This window comes from Patiria miniata, unplaced genomic scaffold (genome assembly GCF_015706575.1).
Source record: "Patiria miniata isolate m_02_andy unplaced genomic scaffold, ASM1570657v1 HiC_scaffold_1, whole genome shotgun sequence".
NCBI lineage: Eukaryota > Metazoa > Echinodermata > Asteroidea > Valvatida > Asterinidae > Patiria > Patiria miniata.
Window position 1 is genome coordinate 36,065,621 of NW_024037047.1, and position 27,724 is coordinate 36,093,344.

The following is a 27,724-nucleotide window of genomic DNA, read 5'->3' on the forward strand; positions in this document are numbered from 1 at the left end:
AAAGTTGAGAACCATGCTGTTCTCCCCAGATTTTTTTCAAACCTTTGGGGGAATTTTTGTTGTGATACAACAACCTGCGAAGCCACGGCGTGGGTTCGGGCGCGCTTAAGGGCCCCGAAAAATTTTGAACTCTAGAAGCTTTCTGGTGCATTTTAGAGCATTTCAGAGGAGATCTTGTAATATTTTTGTAAAAGAAAATCAAAATTGTAAACTTGAATCACTTCTGCTTCCGATAAAATGACTTTCAAACTAGCGTCGGTAGTATTGTTGGAAAAAAATTATTTCACCATTTCTATATTTGTAGTAAAGCAAGGAATCGTTTATATTTCATGTATTTTGTGCCTGGATTATTCTCATTTGCGCCACATAAATTATCAAGACTAGCCATCAAAAGTGATTAAAACTTGCCTCACCTAATTAAAAATATATTTGAGGTGGGTCATTCCACAATTATGCTTAACGTACATCACGGCCGCTAGGTCCGCAAACATTCAGTCTGGCTGGCCGTACATCGCGCCGTACAGTACACACGGCCGGCCCGGCACAGTATCAGTGTGCATTGCTGCACTGTGTACGGCCCATCCCACGTGGCTGAAAATTCTGCAGGACTGCAGAAACACGCTACGATGTTTCTCCACAGGTTCGAGTTTTGCAATCTTGTCATTTCAATGGAAAATACATACACAGAAAATAAAGATCACGTTCTGTGAATTCATTTGCAGAAATCCTCTTTTTCCATCGATGGTTTGGTATTTTTACTATTTTTACGATCCAACTTCGGCCGATTACGCACGGAAAATTAACCTGTGAGTACTTGCAGTAGTCACTGGTTCCAGTCCTTCATCATAGCATTGATTCTGTTAGCACGCGAAGGGTACCAGTGTACCATGCTGCACTCGTCTGCACACCTGACCAGCGCAACACATGCATCTCTAGTACCGACACAGGAACTAGACCTACATAACCACAACCTCGGCCCCGAGCGAAAAATCACATAATCGCACTAATGGCAACGCATGGTCTTCAACTTCGTTCTCACATTGGGTGTTCAATATGTGCGTGTGGCATACATATCGATCAACTAAGTTTATGTCCGTCCGTAAGTAAATTTTGGATATTTCGGCAAGCAAAACTCATTATGAATAATTAATTAGCACATTCTACCCCCCTATTTTCTCAACGGATTCACACGATTCACGTTGGTGGACTTTTGAGGCCCAAAAAAACGGATTTCCTGAAAAAAACGGAGAAATCACATCCCTGTTACATAAAAGTTAAATTTTAAATCTAAGAATTATATTTTTAAACACATTTATCCACAATTCAAATTTGTGTATCTAGTAAATATATCAATTTCACAGATACATGTATATTGTTTTAATCTGGCATAATGGAAATAATAACACCTCACCCACAGATTCTGTATCTCGATTGGCCGAGAGCAAGTCACATGGTATTCGCTATTTTGCTATCTTGCTGTGCACAGCCAAAAGTACCATACCCGTAGCAACCGAAGTACTATACGCACAACCACCAATGTTGTGTGCAAATGCATACGGGCATGTGCGTTGCGCGTATTGTTCCCAAGCGCATGCTAGCAATACATAGCTGAGTTTGAACACTTCGTGAAGGGGTAGTTTGGAAAAGTGCTAGTTTTCAACTTATTTCATATTCAATAGCAGTACATTTTATATTAATCAGTTCTTGCTTAAAATAAAAAGATAAAGCTGAACCTGTGGGAGAGGTGTTATAAAACAGATATTGACTGCTTTAACTTGTAGTGTAGTCAAACTAGCCTCCCTCAATTATCGATGGAACATTCTATTTTCCCTCGGCTTTGACTCAGGAAAAATAGAATGCTTCATGGATCACCTTGGGAGGCTAGTTTTACTACACCACTCGAAGCAGTCAATATTGTATATTATAACACCTCACCCACAGATTCTGTGTCTTGATTGGCTGAGAGCCAGTCACATGGTACTTTCTATTTTTGCTACCTTTCAGTGCACGGCCAAAAGTACTATACCCGTAGCAACCAAAGTACTATACCATTAGCAACCAAAGTACCATACCATGGCGCGGTATTTGTGTGCAAATGCATGCTGGTGTGCGCGTTGAGCGTAGCACGTATTGGTCCCAAGAGAGGGCGCCACAGTGTTGGGTTCAAACATTTCGTGAAGGGGTGGTTTGGAAGAGAGAAATACATTTCCCACCAATTTTGTATTGAAATTGAATTTTATTTTAATTGTGTTCAGATTTAACTAATTTAAAATATTAAAACCATGCAGAATCTGTGAGTGAAGTGGTACAAAACAAATATTGAATGCTTTATCTCGTGGTGAAGTAAAACTAGCCTCCCTCGGTGATCCATGGAGGCTAGTTTTACTACACCACTTGAAGCATTCAATATTTGTATAATGGATGCTATTAAATAAAACAAACTTGTCTATATGCATGAAGCAGTGTTGTAGTCGAGTACTTTTTTCTGAGTACCGAGTACTGCCGAGTACTTAGGTTGCCGGGTACGAGTACGAGTACTTGTGCTTCCGAGTACGAGTACGAGTACTTCTATTTCCGAATACGGCCATACAGCAAATGGTTCATTGTGCGCAACTGGCCCAGGCCCAGTCAGACCGATAAACAAACCTACTCACGGGTAGCTGTTTAATGTGTTTGTCCAGACTGGCACAGAGGAAAATCAGGAAACTTCAATTTCTCCGCAAGCCAATCAACCATTTCAAAGTGAAAGTATTGATAAAATAAGGCCGTGGTAAGTCAAGCTATACCATTTTTTTCGAGTACTGCTATTCGAGCATGAGTACTTTGATGATCGAGTACAATTTGCACATGTCGAGTACGAGTACTTTGCTGCCCGAGTATGAGTACCGTCATTTCGAGTACGAGTACTTTGACATTCGAGTACGAGTACGAATACCAATACGAGTACCAAGTACTACAACACTGGCATGAGATGTATCACAGTCAGTATTCCCTTTATCAGACCAAATGAGGCGTTATGCATGAGGTACACCATGCACCATCAGTATATTGCCTCTAACATACCGTATAGTTACTGCCTTGCCAATGTCAACCTCTTCCTGCTGACCCCACTGATAGGACAAGATTTGCAGATCCAGACTCCAGCTGCCTAGACTGACTGACAGCTGATAGTTACAAGGATCAAAGATGAAGGAGACCTGGGTAGTGATGGGACTGATCCCTGGGATGGGAAGCTCCAGACAGCAATCGAACCCTAGACACTTCTCTGGGAGGGTGCAGATCAGGTTTCTCGGAAGGTGGGGAAGTCTGACATCCCTGGGGCAAACTAAACACATATGTGAAAACAATGCTTTTATTGCAACCTTCTACAGAAAACAGAGATTTCTGGTACACAAATTGAGAAATTAACTCAAACAGCAATTCCGGCAATTCACAATACACTGCGCCACCAAGAGTTTGCTACGGAGAGTTCATTTTTCTCAGTGCATTGTGGGAGATGGTCGACAAATTCGTGGCACGGGACATTTGAAATTGTTAGTTTTTCCAGTCAGTAGTTTCGTAAGCGTATGATTGGAGTGTATGTTTGCCCTTTTCTTTTCTTTTTATCAATATGGTGTTTTTTGTAAGGCGGCAGAACGCTATGCCCCAACCTATAACAAATTAGCTCAAGTTGTCTACTGACACTCATTCAAATGGGCCGTGTTTGTCGACCAAAAACTTGAAAAATGGACTCTCCATGGCAAACTCTTGGTGGCGCACTGCATTGTGAATCACCCGAATTGAACCCAAGACACCATCCTGAAGGATTCCTACTATTGTATGTGTTAGGTGAATTTGATGAAAAAACTCAGTGAATGAAATGGAAAACTCAGAATATGAAGCCAACGAAAGGTTCAACATTAAATGTCTAGTTTGGTTATTTAAAGTACTAATGATAAGCTTTAAAAAAAACAGGTCTCTGCAGAGTTTATTAAATTTAACTTTTGAGGAGAAAATGAGGAAACAAATAAAAAAGCATCTTCTGAAAGGACTTATACAAAATAATGTCATTAAATCTGTAACGAAAGAATGCATGCAGACAAGATTGTAGGAAATATTGCATAAAATAAATGCAGAAATATACATGCACGTCATATATTGTCCCCAAATTGTTCCCATTGCAAAAATTAACATCAAAAATAATGTTTTAAGCTACAGTCCAACATTTGCAGCTATCCAAAAAGTAACTGACGTAATTGTTGTTGAAAGCATACTTGGTTTAAGGAAAGTAATGTGACTAAACTCCCTGTAAAATTCTTCTTTCTGGCAAGCTGTTATTTTGAAGAAATCAGTGAAAGAAGGCCATTCCATTGATGCGTCTCAAGACCCATTCTTGGAAATTTCTGTTAGTAGTTCGTTAGTAGTTCTGTTAGTAGTGGGCGCAAGCATTGACATGACACACACCCCTGCGATTGCTACACACATCAGGTAGCTGCGATTGGCTGAATGAAAACATGTCCCGAATGCTAAATTCGGGCACAATTCAAAACATGACTCAGCAATGTTTGATTTTAAATTGAGATCCTATAATATTGTTTTTCACAGAGCTACAATTATCAGGTTAGTTGTTTTGCGCCCTTCTTTAGATAATTTGGAGCACTATTGTTGCTTCAAACAAACATAATGCACAAATTGCACATGATGTACTCTACCTTTAACCTTTAAGTAATGCAGCACACAAAAAGAAGAATTTCAAAACAAAAAAACAGTGGAAATACGACATGGAAGAATTTTTGAACTTACTTCTGTGCCAACCATTTTGGGTGACTTGTGGACGGACACATGGCATGCGACTGATGAATTCCTGCATAACGACAGGTGTTGATTGAACAGGTCAATGATTCAAATGGCAATTCTGGGGTTTTCCTCCAGTAAATAGAACCCTTAAAGTCAATAGGGGGAGTCAGGTTGGCGTAGTGGTGCTTTCTTCGCCTTCCACTGCTGTGACCAGGGTTCGCTTCCAGCCTGGGCCAACATGTGGATTGGGTTTTCACTAGAATATCATTCTGGGGTTTTCCTCCAGTAAATAGAACCCTAAACATAAATATGGGGAGTCAGGTTGGTGTAGTGGTGCTTTCCTCGCCTTCAAACGCTGTAACCAGGGTTCGATTCCAGCCTGGGCCAACGTGTGGATTGGGTTTTCACTAGAATATCATTCTGGGGTTTTCCTCACACCTCTGAAACGGTAATATCTTCTCATTGTCTTCTCAGGTTTTTCATATAGGGCACTTTTGGTTTCATTACCAGAAATATTAAATACTGATAATAATAATATCTATTAAGACTCGAGGAATAAGCATACGGTGTGCCAGTGTCAATAACATTGGCAACTTTGTAACAAAGTTGATTAAGACGTCAATTTGGCACAGCGATACTTTAAATGCATTACATCTCTAAATTCAAGTGGTCCTTCCCACTTAAGAAAATATGCACTGAGGTTCAGTTCTTCCTTCAAGATAAATAACTTTATCACAGTTACTTAATCTAAATCTCAAGCTGCTGCTAATTAAAAACTCTTTCTAAAAGACTTACAGATAGCCCTAGGTGTTCAAGAATAGCATCAATTGCTGATTCAGCAGCGTTCTGCCCAACCATCTGCAAGAAGCCTTTAATAGTCCCATCCCCTTTGGAATGAAGCAAATTCATGACAACATTCAATTTTTTGGTAGGTTTTAATGTGTGGTGTTTTCAGTGTACAAGTATCTGTATTTCTTATTATGTGGCAAATCTTTTCGGCTGGTTTTATTCAGTTCGCAAGCAATGCTTTTCACATACCTGAGGAAGATTCCACTACTAAATATTTTAACTGTACTCATTTCTTCAAGACTTTCTGCATGATTAGTTGAGACAGAGTTTTTTCTCTTTCAATTCACAACCAGATTTCTCAAGATCTGCCAATGCTGCTGGTGTTATTAATATAAGTAATATGACTACACAGGGACGGCACTTTGCAGTCAACTCATTAAGCCAGTGTGGGACACATTGTATGTGTGTATTGGTTCATGCACACATACGGTATTAAAGGGAGTGATACATAAAACAATGATCACCGTGCATATACCTCTTTCAACGGTAAGAAAGGGAGAGTTGGGGAGACCATAATTGGTCTTCACTCATACCCCCGCCTTGCAAACAGGGCGCTGGGAAGGGCAGACAAGCTTCACAGAATCTTGTGATGGAAATTGGGATGGCATTCTGGGTAAAAGTTTGTCATAGAAATGCATACACACCATACCGGATGTGATTTCTTTTTCATTGCGGACCATGTGGACAAATTTTGAGCGTCGAATGATATGCATTTCGACCCTTCGTGAATGCGAAACGGAGCCTGAGCAACTGACGGGAGTTGAAAATTAACAAAACAGACAAGTTTTACAGATTTTCCTACATTATGCTTTTCAACCAAAAAAGGGCGCCGCATTTATGAATGGGAATAAAAGAGTGATGAATGATTCAGTCTTACGGCCGTTTCAAACCTTGCAGGGTCGTGGTCGTGATGACTTGCAGGTCTAAGGTCACGCAAAAACCTATCCAATCAGAGCGTTAATTTGTCAGCCCTTCCCAGCGTCCTGTTTGCAGGGCGAGGGGTACGAGCAAATAATTGGTCGTGCATATGCCTACTTCACGCTGTACACACGCGACCCAGGATGCACACGTCGTGTGTCCCATCCATACAAATGTCTGTACATTAAACATAATAGCACCTGACTGCCAGCACATGACAATGGTCCTGAAGCATCCTTGAATACCAGCACTCGGTGTTATTTTCAATATGGTCAAATTAAAAGCACTTTAAAAGCATTACCTGGAAGTGCGAACGTGAAATTCTCATTGCAGAGTGGTATTGGCACTCGAGTTTTCTTGAGAATATCAATAGAGGGCGTGTTACAGTCTGATTCTGGGAGACACAGGGACAGTGCTAGGTCCAATACAAACACCTTGTCCTCGGTCAGCTTGTCAATGGTGTAGATAAGAGTCAAGGCTTTGCCAATCTTCAGCTCTTCCTGGGTACCTGGTAAAAAATACGAAACAGTTCATCTTTCCAACCAAAATATTAATAAAGCGGGCCTCAGGTCGATATGCGATTTGCTTGCGCCGCAACCATAGAGCTATATTAAATTACTAGAGCGCTAACTCGTCATTCTGCACACGGAGACGCTTTGAAGCCGTCCTGGGCGCAGACATTTTGAATTCATGTGCGTGTTTGTAGAACATAATGAAATTAGATGGATTGAATTTTGAAAGTGTACTCTACAAGCAACCCGCAAGTAGAACATACGCAAACAACTTAGCGCGTCATTGACGGTTCAAAAAAACGTGACGGCAAAAAGCATCTGCAGCGAATACGCGCACGCATTGCGCTGTTTGCGTAGAGCAAAATGACACGCTCATTTTTTGATCGTGCGTTTCGGTTTTGGGCGTATTGGCTTTGATAACGCACCGGTATGGAATACAAACGCAGATATGCAAATAGCCGTACAAAAGCCGTACAAAATTTTAGGTCTCCATAGGTTTGTGCACAAACATGGATGCACCCAGCAGGCATTACTTTGTACACGAAGTTAGCGCTCTAGTTATTTATTATAGCTCTATGGCCGCAACAGAACCATCAGCATCACAAGTCATGGTCAGGTCACAGAACTTACAAAATCATGTGATTATCGTGGAACAAGCAGCATCTCGACACAGAAAAATTGCAATCATGCTCATGTCACCCATGATTCCACGACAATTCGCAATAAAATTGCGCGCACGACGTCATAACTTCACACTGGTCGACTGCGATTGTTTTCCGCCTGTTGGAAACATGTTCCGTCGTGGCGTAGAAGTTGAAATATTTCTACTCTGCGACTGTTGATTTTTTTGAGCGCTGACTGATGTCAATCGTCTTAATATCGTAACAGTTACTCTCAGATCGTACAAAATTGGTGACCGAAATGTTCCCCAGGGTTGTAACTTAGTCACAGCTTGATCCTGAAAAGTCAGTCACCGACTGTTAGTCATAACTGCCTTAACCAGTTCACGTTGGATGACGTGTATACATGCAAAGGTTTTGCAGTATTCAGAATGGATGACGGATAAGCACGAAACAAACAAATATCTATCTGCGGCTCGCTCGCAGCGAGCGAGGCCGGAAATATCAGGGTGTGCTACCCGCAGATGATGGCCTGAACCTGTCTGGCATCGAGGTTCGTGAAAAACAATCCCGTGCCTGGGTCTGGTCAATTTCAAAATAATCATGGCGCGCAGTGGTTAAGATAGAGTCCAGAGAAAATTTGAGGGAAATGTAAAGTACTCTTCAATGAAACATTTTGCACTAAATTATAGCTTCATAGTGGCCAGTAAAGGGGGACTAATCTCAAAGTGCAAACTGAAACTGAATTTACACACATACTGTAAACGTATTACAGGCACTCACCCCAATGGTAGTCAAATATGGTGAATGTCAAGGACCACTTTCCCAATCCCATGGACAGCGTGAACTCACAGGGGTCTAGAATCAGCCACATGTTGACTGATAATACAGTGATTTCTAGATCCAGTTCAGTGCAGCATCGTATGCCCAGGCAGCGGTCTGAAAACTCACAAGTCACTCCACTGGGTAGTGGTGGTAGGCTCACATTGGTGCATACTGGATAGCAAAAAAAGTCAACAAAGTGTGAGCAATGAACCAGAAGGAATTTAAAAACCTGGAATAAAGCAGGCACTATTGTCGGTTGTAAACCTAGATTACTTTGGCACACTCACTGTGCTACAAAACTTTTAACCATCCATCTCTGCTACAAAGCTTCCTCAATCCTCCACTCTGTAGATAACCAAGAACATATTCTTTATAATTACACTTTTATTGTCGGATGACCTGTATACACGCAAAAGTTTTGCGGTATTTGGAACGGATGACTGATAAACACGCAGTGAGCAAGGCCAGAAATATCTGTCAGCGACCCGCTCGCAGCGAGCGAGGCCGAAAATATGAGTGCACGCTGCCCGAGGGTGATGGCTTCAACCCACCTGGCTTGAGGTCGAGTGAAAAATAAAAGGTCAAAATAATCCCGGCGCCAACAGGTTAAGGCATATAAAGTCCAATAAAAAGTCCTGATGGTTGTTGGGCTCTACCTTCCTCAATTCTTTCAAATCTGTTAGCTTTACGGATCTGCGTGGGTAACGGTTGGTTTCCTATTTTACTAAACCTCACCTTCTTCATCAGGTCTTATCAGTGCTGTGGTGTCACACGGTCCATCATTTATCTTATCTCTAAGCCCAATGAACTCCAAGAGAATATTGACAGCTTGCTGCCCAGCACTCCGGCCAACTTGATTCACAAACTCCCTCACGGTGTTTCCTCCTGTGGACAAAAAAAGTCAGGTTTGTAGGGCATCAGAACCACAGTACTGCATCTGTACTGAGGAAATGACATATATAAGCTACGATCTTGTGCACAAAGAAATTTAGCACGGGTTTGAATAATTACAGTCGACTCTCGTTAGTTACAAACTCGGTTAATACAAAATTCTGGTTATAACAAACATAAGGCCTTGGTCCCGACTGTGCATTTATGTGCACAATGAATGGGACTGATGTTCCTCTTAATACAAAATTCTGATATAACAAACAATTTGGCTAGGTCCGAACGAGTTTGTTATAACGAGACTCGACTGAATATATCACTGCCGCCATATGTCTGGAGCATTCAGAATAAAATCATGCTTAGTTTCGTAATTCACTGCCTGATGGATACATGTGTATAATAGGGAACAAACGATTGTATACGTCTCCACAGGGCAATTTCTATAGATGAATACGTCTCCACAAGGTTATCACAAAATATATGGATTTTACTCCAAAACTAAGAATTTCCAAGGCGTGTTGATATGTCGCAAATTGAAGTATTTTATGTAAGGGATATTAAGTTCGAATTTCAGTCTAAGAAATCTGGTTAAAATAGGAGCATTTTAAAATTACATTTTCACATTCTAAAATTTTAGTACACGGAAAAAAGAAATGACTCCACAAGGATACAAATTCCAGTGTGTGCACCATATGCATGTAAACCAGTGTGATCTGATACACCGTGCCCTCTTGAGACGTGTGTACAATAGGGAACAAAAGATTGTATACATCTCCACAGGACAAGTTCTATAGATGAATACGTCTCCACAAGATATTCACGAAATAGATACATGGATTTTACTCAAAAACTAGGAATTTCCAAGGTGGGTTGATCTGTCACAAATGGAAGAGTTTTAGAAAAGGGATATTAAGTCCGAATTTCAGCCAAGGAAATTAATTCTGGTTAAAGTAAGAGCATTTTTAAACTACACTTTCAAACTCAAAAACTTTACCACAAGAGAACAAAGGAATGTCTCCACAAGGATACAAATTCCAGCATGTGTGTGTCAGATCACGCATGCATGTAAACCAGTGTGCACACGCAGAACGTGTCTCCCACAGATAGCTCTTATTTTGATTTGCCATAGTATTCATGCATGGAGGGCATATAAAAGTAATGTTCAGGACTATATTTCTTTTTAATACCACTAAGATACTAATAACACCACATTTATATATCACCTTAATGATTAATAAAATACTCAAAGACAGACAAGATACTCTCGTCTGGAGTTGCAATTTTCAATGACCCTGCAATATCTACTGATTCAGGAAAGCATCATGAAGCCTTCTATTCATGAGCACTCATGAGGAATTATTGATGTCATCATTACAAAGAATCTAATTAAAACTCTTATTCCTACCTGGAAGGGAGAATGAGAAGTTGGAATTGCAGAATGGAATGGGAACTCTGTAGTCCTGGATGATGTCCACATTAAAGATGCAATCATCAGCGCTCTGGCAGATAGATGCTCCAAAGTCAATCTCAAACACCTTCTCCGCGTCCAGTTTGTTGATGGAGTATTTCAGGGCGATGGGACCTATGGTTTGCTGTTCTGGTTTTCCTGTGTGGTTTAATGGACGTCATTTGTGAAATGCTGACTACTGACATGTGACCTGACCCCGAACGAGTGTCCTGAGCTACTTTTTGAGTAAAAGGTTTAACCAGTTCTTGCCAGATGACATGTATACCCACAAAGGTTTTGTGATATTCAGAACAGATGACAGATAAACATGCAGGGAGCGAGGCCAGAAATATCTGTCAGTGACCGGCATGCAGCGAGCAAGGCCAGAAGTATGATTGTGCTACCTGAGGGTGATGGCTTCAACCCGCCTGGCATGAGGTTGAGTGAAAAGTAATCCTGCACCTTGTTCTGTTCTTGTAAAAATAATCCCGGCGTGAACTGGTTAACAGAATCTTACAACTGAATGTCACAGGAACGGCCAAGCTTTCAACCACATAAAGCTGTATGATATTGAACCGACTGATACATGACAATGGACAGCAAGCTATTATTATGTACAACTTTACTAATAGCCTTCTTCCCAGCTTCTTCTCTTCATATTTCACTTCGGTTTGCGATACTCACCAGTACCATATCAGATCATGCAAAAGGTATGTTCCAATCATCCGCACATTACATTCCTTATAACACCTTACGTTTCTACAGGCCACGTTAGTGTAATGGACTTGATCAGGCTATAAAATCACAGTTCTCTGTGGGCGATTTAAAGTCAGTTTCAAGAACCATCTTTTGTCTCATTATGTAGCATGGTATCTTTGTCTTTCTCCGTCTCGATATTTTCGCTCCTTCTTTCCTCATATTATTGATTTAGTCTCATTATTAGGTAATGTCTTCGACCCCAGTTGTCTGTATGTTCATCAGTCTGTCCGTGGCTATTGCTTGCTTTATTGCGCCTGTATGCATGCAACTAGCTAGCTCAGCTCAGTCCCAAGCGTGCGCGTGCAAGGCGCATTGTATATGAGGTTAGCCATTGTACATGCGTTATTATAGACCAGGCACGTTGGCATTCTCGACCAATGAAATTACAGTATCCAAGCACACGATATAACAATTGGACATTCAGAATGTTTTAAAAATTGCAAAGCATCATTACATGGTTCACAACCATTCACAAATTATATTTGAGAATGTCTGTATTTTAAAGATGACAGACTCACCCCATTCGTAGCTCAGCAGCAACTTCTTGTACTGCAAGTGCTGAAAGGCGACGTAGAATGTGAAATCACAGGCATCTATCTCCACAAAGGCTTTGAAGGAGCGGCGGAATTTCAGGTCCTCGATGTTGAGCTCCAGACAGCAGTCCAGACGGAGGCAGTTCTCACTCAGGGAGCAGTAGGCCACTTTTGCCAGCTCTGGGGAGAACGCTGGCAATGTGAAGAACCGACACACTGTACAAAGCAGAACAAGTTTTCACAACTTTAATAAGTCCAACTTTGTCTTTGGCCGTTACGGGGTCATTTTCAAAAAGGCTGCTATGCATCATCATTTCTCTGGGCACGGGGAGGTTTTACACAAAGACTGTTTAACAGTTAAATGTTAAAACCTGGTTTTTATCACAGACTTGCTGCAAATTTGGTCGGCACTTTAAGATCTACCGTAATTTTCGGAATATAAGCCGCGCTTATACGTTGAATTTGCCCATGGAAATGTTTACTGCGGCTTATACACAGGGCGGCTTATACGCCGAGCCTTGAAGTGAAAATAAGATTCACATGTGTATTTAATGTACTGGTACAAGAAGAGATGTGTTGCTGAAATGAATTATAAATTAAGAAAGTCATTAACAAACCCGAAACCAAGTCTCACGTAAAGGTACCGAGCGGTAAAAAGTACGGTGATGAAAGCTGTCTTCGACACTTGCGACCAGCCGTACATGATACTGGTACAGTGCAGCAGCGATATGCAGCATGCTTTCCCCATAGCGGACCACACCATTTGTGGTAATAAAGGGGTGTTCTTTCTTGGGAACAATAATTACCAATATTTCCACTGTTTAAAAAAAAGAAAAAAGACGACTAACATTTTTATGGCGTTTGAAACATTTTTTTATTATTTATTTATTACATAATCAGTTGTTCAACGTCACAAAATATTTTGAAATGTATTCAAGAAACGATGTAAAACTCAAAAGAGGGACTAAATCACCCCTTACAAAATTAATGGATTCGTCTATTAAAATGTCCGCTTCGTTTTGACTATTTCCGAAGAAAGTTACGATTGAAAGTTGAATTTTTATCGCAACTACTCGTTAGTATTCGCAACAATTTGATAAGTTTTGAGGTAAAAACGGACCTGTTTATTCTTAGGACATAACAAATCAGCATCTGTTGCCACAAAGCAAGATTTGTAGCACTCCAGTCAGACAACACACGGTGGGTTTCATACTCTCTCACGTGCTGTGGGAAAATGTTGTCATTCCCCGGCGTGCGTGGCGCAGGCTGCCGGGCTATGACGGGGCAGCCGGCAGCAGTTCCCGGTGTTTATTTCTCATCAATTCCCATATTTGTTTGTAAAAGTATCGATTGTGAATGATTTGATATAACTTTTGTGGCCCTTTTAATAGCTTCTGTAGTGTAAATGGAACTGGTTCAGAGCATTTTGACTAGAATTTGGAGGCCTTACAAAATTGAAACCGCAGCGGTCGGTGCGGCTTATACGCCGGTGCGGCTTATACGCCGACTTCAAATCTTAATTTGCAGATTTTTGCGTGCTGCGGCTTATACGCCGCGCGGCTTATATTCCGAAAATTACGGTATATTTCTGTAGATTGTCAACCCCCCCCACCTTCTCAGGCCTAAGTCAAAGTACTGACCACATGACATTGAATTTTCAGTCCATTCCTATATTTAATGCTTAATTCATACACACCAGGGTTGAAGTACTCATACTGGAGTACTACTCGAGTACCGTTTTAAGAGTACTCTTACTCGTATTCGAATGTCAGAGTACTCGTACTCGAGCTGACGGTACTTGTACTCAGGCAGCAAAGTACTTGAACTCGACATGTCAAAATTGTACTCAATCATCAAGGTACTCGTACTCGAATAGCAATACTCAATAAAAAAACAATTGTACGGCTTGACTTACCACGGCCGCACTACTTATTTTATCAATGCTTTCAAATGATTGGTTTCGAAGAAATCGACTTCCTCTGTGCTCTATCTGGATGAACAGCTAGCCTTGAGTGGCCAATTATGCACAATGACCCATTTGCTGTATATGTGCGCACACCACAGTTTCATCACATGTAATCCAAACATAATTTTCGGCTTCAAGCACAATGTACTTGGACTAGTACTCGTACTTGTACTCGGAAGTACAAGTACTCGGACTCGTACTCGTACTCTGAAGTACAAGTACCTGTACTCTTGAGACCTGTATTTGTACTCAGTTGGCAAAGCACTCGGACTTGAATGGTACTCGGCAATCTAAGTACTTGTCAGTACTTGGTACTCCGAAAAAAGTACTCGACTACAACAATGCCTAAAACAGCATCTGGTGTTCCTAACAACTGATTTTGATAACTTTCTGAATGATGCAAAAGACCAAAATACTTGGCTACGGTTTCCAATTTAAGCCTATAGACCTTTATCATGTTGCCACCATTTCATTCATGTTCCCTGTATCTAATAACAGTACTGAATGATACTGGTTTTTTGTGCAAAAAGGAACCAGACTATTTTTCCTTTCAGCTTGCTTTGGTTACGTTGATGTGAATGAGAAAAATCAAGATGGCCGCAAAATGATAATGGTCTCTTGGAGTGGCCGAAGCCATTTCCCATAGACACTTGTACAACTGCATCCTTAGCCACAAGATTTGTATGCAGCCTTCCTTGAGTTATTCTACTTACTTCTATCATCCTGCGATAGCCTGGCTTCCATCTCCATCCTCGTTCCTGTGGTTGCAAGTTGCCTCTCCTCCAGTGTAGCTATCAGCTGCATTTTACTCAAACTGGTGGGCGTTGGGCATGGCTCTTTACCATCCAATAATTCCTTAGGAGGGATAATGATGGGTGTAACTTGTACAACTTGCAACAATAAAAGATTGATCTGAATTATTTAATGCAAAGAATTGATCAAGCAGGGGAGACTTCAAACGCACTATCTTTGTGTGACCAGGGAAACACAGGATCTTCAAGTTTAGATGGAAACTGTACTGTTTTTATTCCCCAGTGGACTCATGGCAGCTGAGTGCAGCCAGCGCTGTAAAACTTTCTTCAAATCACAGGACTTTTCCAACATATGTGTGCTCTTGTTGGATTGAAATATGTTTCAAATATTTCACCGGTTACATATGGACAAATGTTTCTTGTGGTTTTTTCAATGATGACGCTCCTAGAACACAGAAACTGAAATAACAGGAGCCTCCAAACAGACTAGTACGTAGTTACTTGATTTTTGAACAGACCTCAACACCAACACACTCCACAGACAGTGTACAATCATTGTCTGCTTTGATGTAGTCAATGTTAATTTTTACACACCAGGGTTGCAAATGGCGCCTGAAGCATATGCTTCCAATGTTGGTACAAAACCTACGGACTATATTTACAACAGACAATAACTGTACAGGGCGAGTCAAAAAAAAAAAGGGAACTTAAAGTCAGGACCATTTTTTTTTAATGAATTTCTGCATGTAGCACTTTCAAGATCTAGGATATAAAAGCCCACTTAACAAGCTTTCTTTTAGTACAAGAACCAAAGTTACGGAATTTTAAACACAACACAACCACCATTTTAAAGTTCTGTCCATGGATCACAAAACAGGTTAAGTGTTCTTTCAGCAAAACGATATACATACACCCCTATGTCTGAGCTTACCTTTGGTATGCCCAGCTCTTCCAGGACAAACTTCAATGTAGCCTCAGTGCCTGCCTTCAGTAGCTCCTCGCCCGTCTCCTTGAGTAGATTCTTCAAGGCAGCGCGCGAGAAATACTCCTCCAGGTCAACTAAAATCAGACAAGATTTTTTTCGAACTATGGTCTATTTCAGGGTTCTAATTTTCAGTTCTTGTTTTTGGTTTTTTTTGTTTATTCACTTAACCCTAACTCCCTACTGTCTTTTACCAAGTACTGGAGCAAGTCCACCAAAATCCATTAATCACACTGCTTCCAATGCATGCTTTGCTTTAGGCCTCCAGGCCCAAGTCCTTCATACTCCATCAATATTTATTCAAATCAGGCCTGCCAAACCAAGTCCCCAAAAATCCACCAAAATGGGGGGAAGGATTTTGATGAAGTTGGGGAGGTTAGGGTTATTGAGTTTGGGTTTTGGCACTGTCATTTGCTTGTATTTTGTGTTCTATTTGTAGTTTTTGAGAACAATTCAATTTGCTTGTATCTTTTTTTCTATTCTTAGTTTTTGAGAAAAATTCCGTAGGGGCAGATACATCAGAACTATTTTAGGAATTCCCAAATTAATGTTTACATTTTTAAAAACAATGTATATAGTTAGTTTTTAATATAAATCAATATAAATGAACATGTAACTTCTTGGATCATTAACAATCAGCATATCAACCCCTTACATTTTAACCATAATTTTTGCACACTTTTTAGGTTTGATTGCTTCAATATTGTTCTGTTATAGTTGTTCCTCATGCTTACTGTTTGGCCACGTGATGGTACCATTGGGATGACAGATAGGTAAAGCAATAGCAGAATCCTTCAACACTTGGATAAATGGCAAACAATCTGCATCACCAGTCGCTGGGCAGAAACCAACAGACATGCTGACCAGTAGCTGAGTCCTGCTCTTCTCAATGCCGTACCTGCGGGGAATATTAAGGGCAGAGATAGGCCAGGATATACAATGGACTAATTCAAAATTATTATTTATATCAGGCTTCCAGTGGTAAAAATATATCAGCGTATTCTATGCTTTCGAAAACAAGTACCCGGATGACTGCAATGTCAGTAAAGAACCCGAGTGAGGACAATATTACATATGAATTCCTTTGGGGAACTAACCCACCGAGCCGGTTTTTATGTGCAACCTCTATGAGAGAACGCAGCGAAAAAATCATTAAAAAAGGGCCTTTTTTCACATCTGTCGCCACCACTTCATTATTAGACAGGGTATACCTTAGATCTCACTACAGTGTGACCCTAACAATATACCGGTACTCTTTCAGAAAATGAAAGAAAAACTGAATAAAACACTGATTTTCATTCGCGAATTGATGTTAAACATTGCATTTTCAGTCAAAATTCTCCCTGTTTTGTGTGTAAACCACGCGTTAAGCCAAGAACTGGTCCATTAACATCATCATAACAATAAATAGCGCCACCTGGGAGTTTAGATCTCTTGAGTCATTTTTCTTCGTCTCGTCAGCTTTCCAACAATATAACCCTTATTGTGATTGGTTAAGGTTTAGGCTCGCGTGTATTCATTTACTAAAGAATTGTACATCTAAACTCCAATAAAATTTGCTGTTGCTCAATGGCTCAGCGCGTAGGGTCTGTTTATTGTACACGTGCTAGGCAGCGCTTCTGTACGTATATACACAGAGCCAGGGAGCTCTTACACGTATCTCTATGTGTCCAAGGTCATCTGGCTGTGCGCTTTGGCCAGTTTACATGGGGTCCTTTTGACCACAAAGGATTTGATATGCTTTTCATACTGTCCTCATCCGGGCATTTTTGCTGGCTCCCGCACGATCAAGAGCGTCACAAGCACTGTTGTCAACTAGTCCACAGAGCGTAGCACGCGGTACCGTCGCGCCTGCACACGGACGCAGCATGCAGCACTAAGGCATACGTGTAATGCATTTTAGAGTGGCACCAAATTTACTTCGGTAAGAGAAGAATATTCCATGAAATTTGAGAAATTAAGACAGTTTCCTGAAAGTCTTTTGAATTACGTCAGCCTGATATAAATAACAATAATAATATTGGATGACTTTTTTCGAGGGATACAAGACATTATACAACACCTGAATAAATCCCTGTCATCTGATTGTCATCTGATTGGTGGATCGTTGAATTATTCCCCGTCATTGAATTATTCGTACCAACACACGGCGCGCGCGTGGCGCGCAGCGCACAAGTACTATTGCACTGTGATTAGAAGTACCATTGCACTGTCACTGCACATGTTGCCGAAGGTGGCGCTGTGGTGTTTAAATTCGCAATAAAAGTTCTGAACTTATTGAACTGTTTAAGTTCTAAACTAATATGGAAAAGTTTTAAATTGAGATAAATTGAATATGATAGTTCTCAACCTGTTGAACAGTTTGCATAAATTAAATATGATAACTCTGAACTTTAAAATAAGAATTAAAAGATAAAAGGTTACTACCTAAGATGCAGCTCCATATCATCCAAAAATGGAATGTCAAAGGGCACTGGCACGTCCCATTCTTTGCCTGGGGAGAAAACAAGAGTGTTTGTTAATAACTTAATTCCAAAATCAGCTTTTTTTTCACGTTTTTTCTTCACCTTAAAAAAGTCAAATTTTTCCGAATTTCTAATGCATAAAAATCAGGAGTTCGTTAATTTACACTAAACCAAAGTATAGACTTACCAAATTCGACATCCAGGATCTGAATGGTGTAGTTCCAAGAGTTGACACCGAGTACAAACTGGAACTCGCAAGGATCAAAGCGCATGAATGCCTTGAAGGCCAGAGATACCATGAAGAGTTTGACGTTCATACAGCACTCCACGCCCAGGCAGCTTTCATCTATCTTACAGTAGACATTCTTGGGTAGGGAGACTTGTAGCAGGGGGCAGCCTGCAAAAATAGGAACGATCACAGTTTTTCCATCACGGTGTTGAATTTGCAACAACTTGCCTTGCACTTACAAAGACACATCATTTATAAACACTGCACTCTAGGCCTACTGTAAAACTGTTAAAGAGGTTGTGGAATGCTAGAAGACATTTCCGTCATTTTTCAGGTATATGTAGCCTAAGGTGTGATGAAATAAAAACAACTATTGTTTCTGTCATAAAATGAGTACAAAAGATACTTTTGAGAGCTGTTTTTCAAGTCCTGTCATGCCTGTTTCGACCCGAACATGCAATTTGTGTAAAAGTCGTCGTTGCGGGCAGCAAACAAAAAACAGTAAATCGTGACGTAATAAACAGGACTCCTGATGCAGAGTAGCATAAACGAGTCCAGTTTATTACGTCACGATTTACTGTGTTTTGTTTGCTGCCCGCAACCACGACTTTTACACAAATTGCACGTTCAGGTCAAAACAGGACCTGAAAATAGCTCTCAAAAGTACCCTTTGTACTCATTTCATGACAGAAACATTAGTCGTTTTTATTTCATCACACCTTAATGACGGAAATGTCTTCGAGCATTCCACACCCTCTTTAAAGTAAAAGCACATGGCATAAAGAGTTTACAAAATGTAAGGTTAGAGCACACGTGCTTGTGTGACTAAGAACTTTGACAAAAGTGCCATCGGGGCTTCATCATTATGATTCATAGTTACCAAGGGCCCATTACTTGGACCAAAAGCAATACATACACGTTCACAAAATTATGACATCACTGGAAGTGATCACACTGCACATTTTCAAATGTTGAAAACATTTAAAAGGTACTAGGGATCATTTAAATGTTGTGAAATCTTTGGGGTTTTTTAAACAACAAAATTGTTCGAATCCTGAGAAGGGTACATAACAACTAACATGTTAAAGTAAAAGCTGGATGGATACTATACATGTTGAGAAGACAGAAAACCTTTGCACTATATTTTGGTCTCGTAAATGGTTTCCGTTGCCAGTGATTCCGATTAGAAAAAAACTCTTTTTTAAAAGCACCACAGGCACACTTTTCTTGAACCCAAGTCTGATAATTTGTTTCTTCCCAACGATACCATATCAGGTGGAATAACCAGCCTTTCCTTCACTTTGAGCATGTTTTTTTCTCATCAAATCGGTTGGTTTGTCGAGCATGAAAGTTCGTTTCCTGTCCCATTATTATATCAAAAAAGATACTTTTTTGAGACTTTGATTACAGAGCTCGTATCAGGAGCTTGCGACACCATCACGGTGTCTTTATCAACTGGTGCTGTTTAAACAACAAAATTGTTCGAAATCTCGAGAAGGGTACAAAACAACTAAGGGGCCATTCAAAATGTTCGATGTTTTTAAATTTCGATTTTTATTTTTTTATTTTTTTTTTTTTAATGTTTTTGACCCACCCACCTGAATTTTCGATCTAAAAATTTCGATTTTCAATTCAATAAAAAAACATAACAAATGCAAAGTTCAGTGACGGCGGAATTCAGCTGCAGTCCGTATCAGTACCTTATCATGACCCGTCACGTGACCAAGCTTGGTCACACGACAAGAGGCGGTCGTACACGTGACCCAGCTCGTACCCTCCATCTCTGTTCATATGGGGATGGTGCCTGCGGTTGGTTTCTGTCCGGACTATTACCAAATTTGTTCCCATGTGCCTTTAACTCTGGTGTATTTTGCTGCAAATGTTTAATGACATTAAAACTTGCTTTGCACTCTCAAAACTATGAAACAGCCTCAGGTACAACACACACTGCTGACAAAACAAACCTAAACCACACAGACGAGCAACTTGTACTTACGATCTTCGGGTTGTTTGTATCGCTGGAGTAGAGTCTTCCTGTCTCCCTGTGAACTGAGACCGCGCTGCTGGAGCTCAATCCTCAACATATCATTGGACAAAGACTCCGGTAGAATGCACGGCTTGTCACTCACTAGTTTCTGCAGGTTTACAAGAGAGCAAGATTTGGGAATTTCATGTTATACATTGTGCTACTCTGTGAAATTGTTCAATGTACTTCCACTGTAAGACATGGAATTCGCTAATGAGAGGAAAATTAAGCAGATCTGTGTTTGACAAGTTCTCATCATGGAATTATGCAGGGTACCCCCCCCCCCCAAAAAAAGAAGGTAACCCACAAAGTGATAATATGAATCCTGAATGATTGTGGCTATCAATCAACAGGAGTTCTGTTTTGTTCATGTTTCCGTAAAGTTAAATGTCCCTTGAACTTTTGATGGAATTGTCTTACGTCTGGGATGTGCTCTTAATGTTTTACCCAAAACTGTCCCAAGAAGGTTTTCAAGTACTATTTTCAAGACAATGTTGCTCAGTGGTGCATGACCAGAGGCATATTAATGCATTCAATATTACAATGGAAAGCTTACTGCCCTAGCTAATTTATGATGACACCATAATAATGGTCATGAAGTTAACAGATTACAATATTGGGAGTATCAAGAATGGGGGGAAAAAATACATTTCTCTACATAAATCATAGAGCTATAATAAATTACTTGAGCGCTGACTTATGTACAAAGTGATGCCTGCTGGGCGCATCCATATTTTTGCACAAACCTATGAAAAACTCTAAATTTTGTACGGCTTTTGTACGGCTATATATGCATATCTGCATTTGTATTCCATACCGTTAAAACCAAAACGCACGATCAGCAAATGAGCTCTGCGCAAACAGTGCAACGCGTGCGTGTATCCGCTGCAGATGCTTTTTGCCGTGAAGTTTTTTGAACCGCCATGACGCGTTTAAGTTCTTTGTGTAAGTTCTACTTGCGCGTTACATTTAGAGTACACTTCTAAAATTCAATCCATCTAATTTCATTGTGTTGAACTACAAACACACACATGAATTCAAAATGTCTGCACCCAGAATGGTTTCAAAGCGCCTCTACGCGCAAGAATGAGGAGTTAGCGCTCTAGTATTTTAATATAGCTCCATGATATAAATACACAATTTGTCAATGGTAATGGCACTATGTAACTAGTGGGTCAATATTAGAATTCAGGAGCAAAGATATTTTTAATGAAAAATACAAAATTCACATTTGAACAGATTTGCATTGTGAGTGCGTAAGAAAGTGCTCAGCTTTGCCTTATACCTGAAATTTATTTTGAAAAATTGTGAACCAATGAATCTTTTTTTACTCAATAATCCTCAAAGAATGAATGCTTTAGACCAGCATACTCACAACAATCGTCTTGACAACTGTCAGTAAGTCATCTGCTGTTTTCTCCAGTCCAATCTTACGGGCAAATGCCAGAATGGAGCCAATCTTCAAATTCCTCAGAGTGAAGTTCTTGAAAGGAGAACCCGAGCCTATTTTTGGCTCTGGAAGGCCAAGTGTTTCCTGGGTCTGCTGTCTGTTGCCTTGAAAACAATAGTGAAGAGATTGTAAATAATAACAACAACAGAAATAAACATGTAGTCATCAAACATAGATACAATGGGATTTATGTTGTTCACACATCATCCTTGGCTCCTGATTTTTGTGTACAAAATGGACCGAATATTGTTGTTGAATAATGACAACAGAAGAGTGACAAGTGGCTAGCATTTCTCCAAGGAATAGATGGGGAAAGCCATCCATTGCTGTAGGTAGTACACATAAAAACTGTGTAATTACACAATTCAATAGTCAGCATGTGTTCAAAGTCGTCTTTTAGTAACTACCAGGGTGTGCAGGGTGAAAAGTGGGTACCGGAGCACCAGCAACTTAAAATCACTGTACCGAACATTCGCTATTACGAACAATGTTCGTTATAGCGGTGTTCCACCGTATAAATATAATAGAGCATGACTTATTCACAAGTTGTTCTGTATACCTGGTGATATTGCTTGATTAAGAGAAGATGTTCGCTGTGGTGGTCTCTTGCTAGGGTCAGGTCTATCGGTGGTTGTGTCAGGGGGAGGTTGGCGCTTTGGACTGGTGTCCTTCGTCTCTCCGTCCTTATTATCGCGTCCAAGCAAAGTACCTTCCTTCACTGTCTCTCCCTGTGGAACAAAATTCAAGTGTAGGTTCTTATTATGCAGTCTTTATTAAGTTTGTCAAACATAAACGGGAACCCACATTCCAAGCCCCCCCCCCCCCCCCCAAACAATGAATGCTGGGTTTTCCATTGATTTCTGAACATGGAGGTATATAACGCCTTGTCCAGATGGTAAAGTCACTAAATTTAACAAGATTCCCCACTATGGGTGGATTATAAGGCTACTCAGCAAGTTACAGACTGTTGAAAATGTTGACTCAGCAGGCGATTTCACAAAACTTACGCCGCCATGGCATAAGTCCACTTGCGCCACAATTGATTGCAAAAGTTGCGCAACATCCATGCTGCACAACCTTTCAGTTATGACAATTAACCTATCGCGGTAGAATTGCGTTAGAATCACGTGTACGCAGCTTGTGAAAATTGGCCCATTACATGATATACAAACGGATGCATAAGTGCAACAACTGAGACAAACAAAACTTAGCGTACAAATATTCCAGAGGGGCGTCTAAGGGGCATGGCCAACTCGCAAACGGAGATAGGTCAATTTCACAAAAGTTTGATAGTGCGTAAGTCCGCAACTTGCGCAAACAACTTATGTCGTAACTTGCGCAATCATTTTATGTGGCTTTAGTTGTGGCGTAGTGACTGAAAATGACCTATTTTACCAACAAATCACGATCATCATGGCACCTTTTATTGCACAACTTATCAAGGTTGATACAAGACCCTCACAGCTTTGTGTTTCAAGTAAATGAATTGCTATTTTAGTCATGACCGAGCATTTAGAGATGCCGCATGATTCCGAAGAAAGTCGGACAAAATTATTTTCAAAATGGTGGGCGGAGGTGATGCAACGACTGTTACATGAAAGAACAAGAACAAAATCACACACAAACAGCCATTGTAAATGCTGTTATTATTCTCGTCCAAGATGATTAGATTATTTATAACGTTGCCCAGCTACTCCATGTTTCGCGAAATTGATTGTAAGTTTATTGCGTAGCTGCGCAATAAATGTGTTGTCCTATGCATGGCGTAATCTATGCACTGTTTCGTGAAATCGACTGCAGGATGATCTCACAGCAAAGTGGTATTTGAATGATTTGGGGTTAACGGTCAAATAATATTATTGATTATGTATGGTCGCGTCAGTGCAACAAGGTCGTAACTCGATTCTGCAACAAAGTCATATCTCACGCGAGTACACTCTGTGCAACAAGGTCACATTGCAACGTTCATTGGCTTTGTGTGTACATCCGGGTTATTTTAAGTGTGAGATGCAACCTTTTGACATTCTGAAACTCGCGTTTCACATACGGCCCATTTGAGGAGATACGACCTTGTTGCACGGACACGACGGTATTTGATTAGAGTGTTATATTACTGAGTGTTATTAGAGAGTCAGGTTGGCGTAGCGGTACTTTCCTCACCTTCCACTGCTGTGACCCGGGTTCGAATCCTGCCTGGGCCAATATGTGGATTGGGTTTTCAGTCCCTACCTGATTCCGTGGGTTTTCCTCAGAATATTCCACTGGGCTTTTCCTCCCACCTCTAAAACTGTAATTTCTTCTCATTGTCTTCTCTCTACAGGTTTCTTCAGGCTTTCAAGCTACAGTGCCTAGGGCACTTTTGAGGAATCCTCGGTTTCATTACCAGAAAGAAATAACAAAAAACATTACTAGGACCTACCTTCCATACCAGCTTGTAATCATCACAGACTTGAGTCCATTTTGGTAGCGCCAGGGGCCTCTTGGCGAGGTAGTGACTAGGGTCCACATAGCCCTCTTTAGCAGCTTCATCAGAAGCTGAAGGATCATCATCCAGGGCGATGTCTAGAATGGCTGCCAGGCGGTTAGGTTTAGAGTTCTTCATGGACAGGTGGATGTAGTTGGGTGGTGTGCAGGTTGTAGACCTGCCGACTGTACCCATGACGGTACCAGCTATCACCTTGTGGATGGACAGATTACAGACCAGAATGAAGAGATTACAAAGAGATCATAAACAAAACGTGCGGCTTGTCACCGCAAAATGAATTTAATGTCGGATAAGTGAGCTATTTGTAATTCTGCGGAACAAGCACCATCCAGTGGTACGTAACTTTTTGAGTTGTCATGAACCCCACCCAAGGATCCCTCTTTCCAAGTTGCATTAAAATCCATCGAATTCTGTAGACAAAGAAACATTCGAAGCACATTTGAACAATGACCTCTAATGACTCCTACATGACCTTTGACCTCAGTAATCTGTTGACGAATTGTGTCTTCCCATCCAAAGGTCACTGCATCCTAGATTCATCAACATCAATGAAAGCACGTAGAAGTGAAAACATTTTTTTCAAAAACTTCTAAACTTTAACATACATACAGAGATACGGTTAGACAGGGAAACCGGGATATAGAATTTAGGACTGGTAAGCGTCCCCCAAAACTTTGTTCAGGCGACACAAAAATGGATTAAAAAAAGGTTTTCTATAATACAATAACAAAACTAAGGGAAAGGTATAGGAGGAATCTTGGATTGAGGTTCACCTAAAAACGAAGAAAATAGGCCAACCCTTTGAATTGTGCCTTTGCCCCCTTTAACTGCATAGTTACAACTTGTAACTTTAAGCTCATTTCATGGTGACCTGTCACTGACAAAAATGACTTTAATGATTCCATTCAAAATGAGAGCCCACCAACGACAACCCGTGTACCAAATCAAGTCTCTTTTCTACTTACATTCACTCCCTCAGTTTCAGAGATGGTGCGATTGGGCTTGATGTTGTCAATGAAGATCTTGATGTTTCGGAAGGCCCCACCACCAGCTACCAGAGTAACCTGGTTGGGTTTACCGGCACTCTTGAATAGGACGCCTGAAAATGGTGCCACCAACTAAAACAAAAACCAACAAAGTATTTGGACATCAAAAAAATTGAGATAACTCTGGGAATGGAAAATGAAAGACTGTATATACCTCCTTTTACTATAGTAACGTATCATTTTTATTGTCATGTTTTCTTGATTACTATTTTTTACAATTTTAAGGGTGCCAGGATACTTGCTTTTGCAGTTACTAGGAATAAAGGTCTTTTGAAAGACAACACAACAAATAGATACAAGTAACTAATGAAAAACTAGACAATGCACAAAGCTGATAATTAGCTGTTATTCTGTGCAGCAATGTCGCCAACTGGGTTTGAATAGGTCTCTCTCAGATAACGTCACTTCCTACAGATTGTCACCTGCATCTGCATTTTGGGTGTAAAATTTGTGTGACGTGCATCGGCTGCGCCGTATTTCAAAAAAATGTCGAGCAACAAGCGCGCGTGTTTAGAACATTTTGCACACTGCGCGCACACGCACCCGATGGTGTTGAATACGCAGTTGTAATTTTCCTACGAAGATGGCGTCCTACGAGAGAGATCTATGAGGAATAAATGTGTGCTTGGCCAGTTTTAATCACTGTGTTTAATACCAGTTTGGGGGCTGGACACTGATAATTGCCAAAGGCAAGGGTCATTATAAGCGTCCAGTCTCCAAACTGGTCTTAAAAAATAGTGTTTGGTACCGGCAAAGCACATATTTATTCCCATTCATAAATACCTTTTTGGTCAAACAGTCAAAACAAGTAAAAAATTATAAATTTCAAACGATTTTGTTCAACAAGTTTACTTCATGTTTTATTAAACACCGTTTGTGCCTCTCATGAGTAGTCATAAACAACTCCTTATATGGAGATTGGTGTGTGCATTGCGTGTACTGCTCGCAGAATGCAGCTGTGAATTTAGGACTATGAAATACGGTCTCATTGGTAGTATTGGGCATTCCTACTTGAGGATTGTGAATGTTCAACCAATAAAAGGTACAAAGGGACCCGATTTCATAGGAGTCAAAATTTCATGTGACACTGGAAAATTGTTTAAGACTAGCCAGCCGGTGTTTAATCAACAATTTAAGACCGGCCACATGACAGGCTCTTGACCAATAGGAATGGGTAAACTGTCTTAGGTATTTATGAATTGAATTTTAATCACTGTGTCTAGAGAACATGTAATCACTTACCGAGAGAGTAACATTTAAAATGCAAGGTATATATCACATATAAATTTCTACATGCAATATAGGGTCATATTCACTTCTGTCTTGACGGAACAACAGTGTAAAGTGGTTTGCTCAAGGACAGCAAGGTTCAATTTGCAAATGTTGGTGATTCAGAATAAAATACGCACCTTTGTTCCTGCTGAAATTTCCAGATCTACACCTTGATCCTCATAATGTCCAGCCGAGTCAGTCGGGTAGAAACCTCCTGATGCACACTCCCCAGAGCCAGGCTCTCGGTATTTCCTAGGAAATCTCTCGTGGGCCTTAGGCCCAAACAGTTTCATGACAAGAGCTTGAGATTTTTGGTAACTGAAACAAAAATAAACATCATGTCTTTGTTTTGCAACAGGCTTTCACACAAGAGCCAAGCTATGGCAATACGGGCGATTCCAAATTCCAAAGTTCATTTTTTGCAGTGCATTGTGGCAGATGGTTGACAAATTCGCAGCGCGGGATACTTGAAGTTGTTATATTTTCCGGTCAGTAGTTTCGTAAGTGTATGATTCAAGGATCTGTCTGATCTTTTCTTTTCTTTTCTTTTTATCAAGATGGTGTTTTTTAATTAAAGGCGGCAGAACGCTATTCTCTGATCTTTAACATATTACCTCGAGTTGTCTACAGACATTCGTTCATATCGTGGCAAGTCGGCCATGTTTTGTCGACCGTTAACTTGAACAATTGTGTTTAACTTGAACATGTTGTGTTTGTTGGTCCTTTATTACTGTACTTTGGTTGTATGTTTGTCCATAGGTAAGGGCACAAAAGCGTTCTGCTTAACCTTGTACCTAAATGTTTTCAGTTAATCTTACACTTTATTACTAATCACTGTGTACATAAATATCATATATTACTACTGACTTCTTTGAAATTTATACATGATTGTACATTTATTGTAATGAATGACATCATTGAAAT

General features: G+C 40.4%; 1 protein-coding gene across 1 annotated transcript in view; it reads right to left on the bottom strand.

Moving 5' to 3' along the window:
• The window catches only part of LOC119733236, a 172,693-nt gene that overhangs the window by 134,177 nt on the left and 10,792 nt on the right, over nt 1–27,724 (bottom strand). Inside the window, 19 exon segments of the mRNA XM_038206825.1 lie at nt 3,064–3,325; nt 4,783–4,843; nt 5,572–5,663; nt 6,845–7,051; nt 8,459–8,671; nt 9,236–9,385; nt 10,794–10,994; nt 12,113–12,343; nt 14,807–14,948; nt 15,777–15,904; nt 16,562–16,725; nt 18,255–18,321; nt 18,480–18,689; nt 20,518–20,656; nt 21,923–22,101; nt 22,557–22,725; nt 24,417–24,674; nt 25,448–25,600; nt 26,938–27,118. Of these exon segments, the coding sequence (XP_038062753.1) occupies nt 3,064–3,325; nt 4,783–4,843; nt 5,572–5,663; nt 6,845–7,051; nt 8,459–8,671; nt 9,236–9,385; nt 10,794–10,994; nt 12,113–12,343; nt 14,807–14,948; nt 15,777–15,904; nt 16,562–16,725; nt 18,255–18,321; nt 18,480–18,689; nt 20,518–20,656; nt 21,923–22,101; nt 22,557–22,725; nt 24,417–24,674; nt 25,448–25,600; nt 26,938–27,118 (3,207 nt within the window).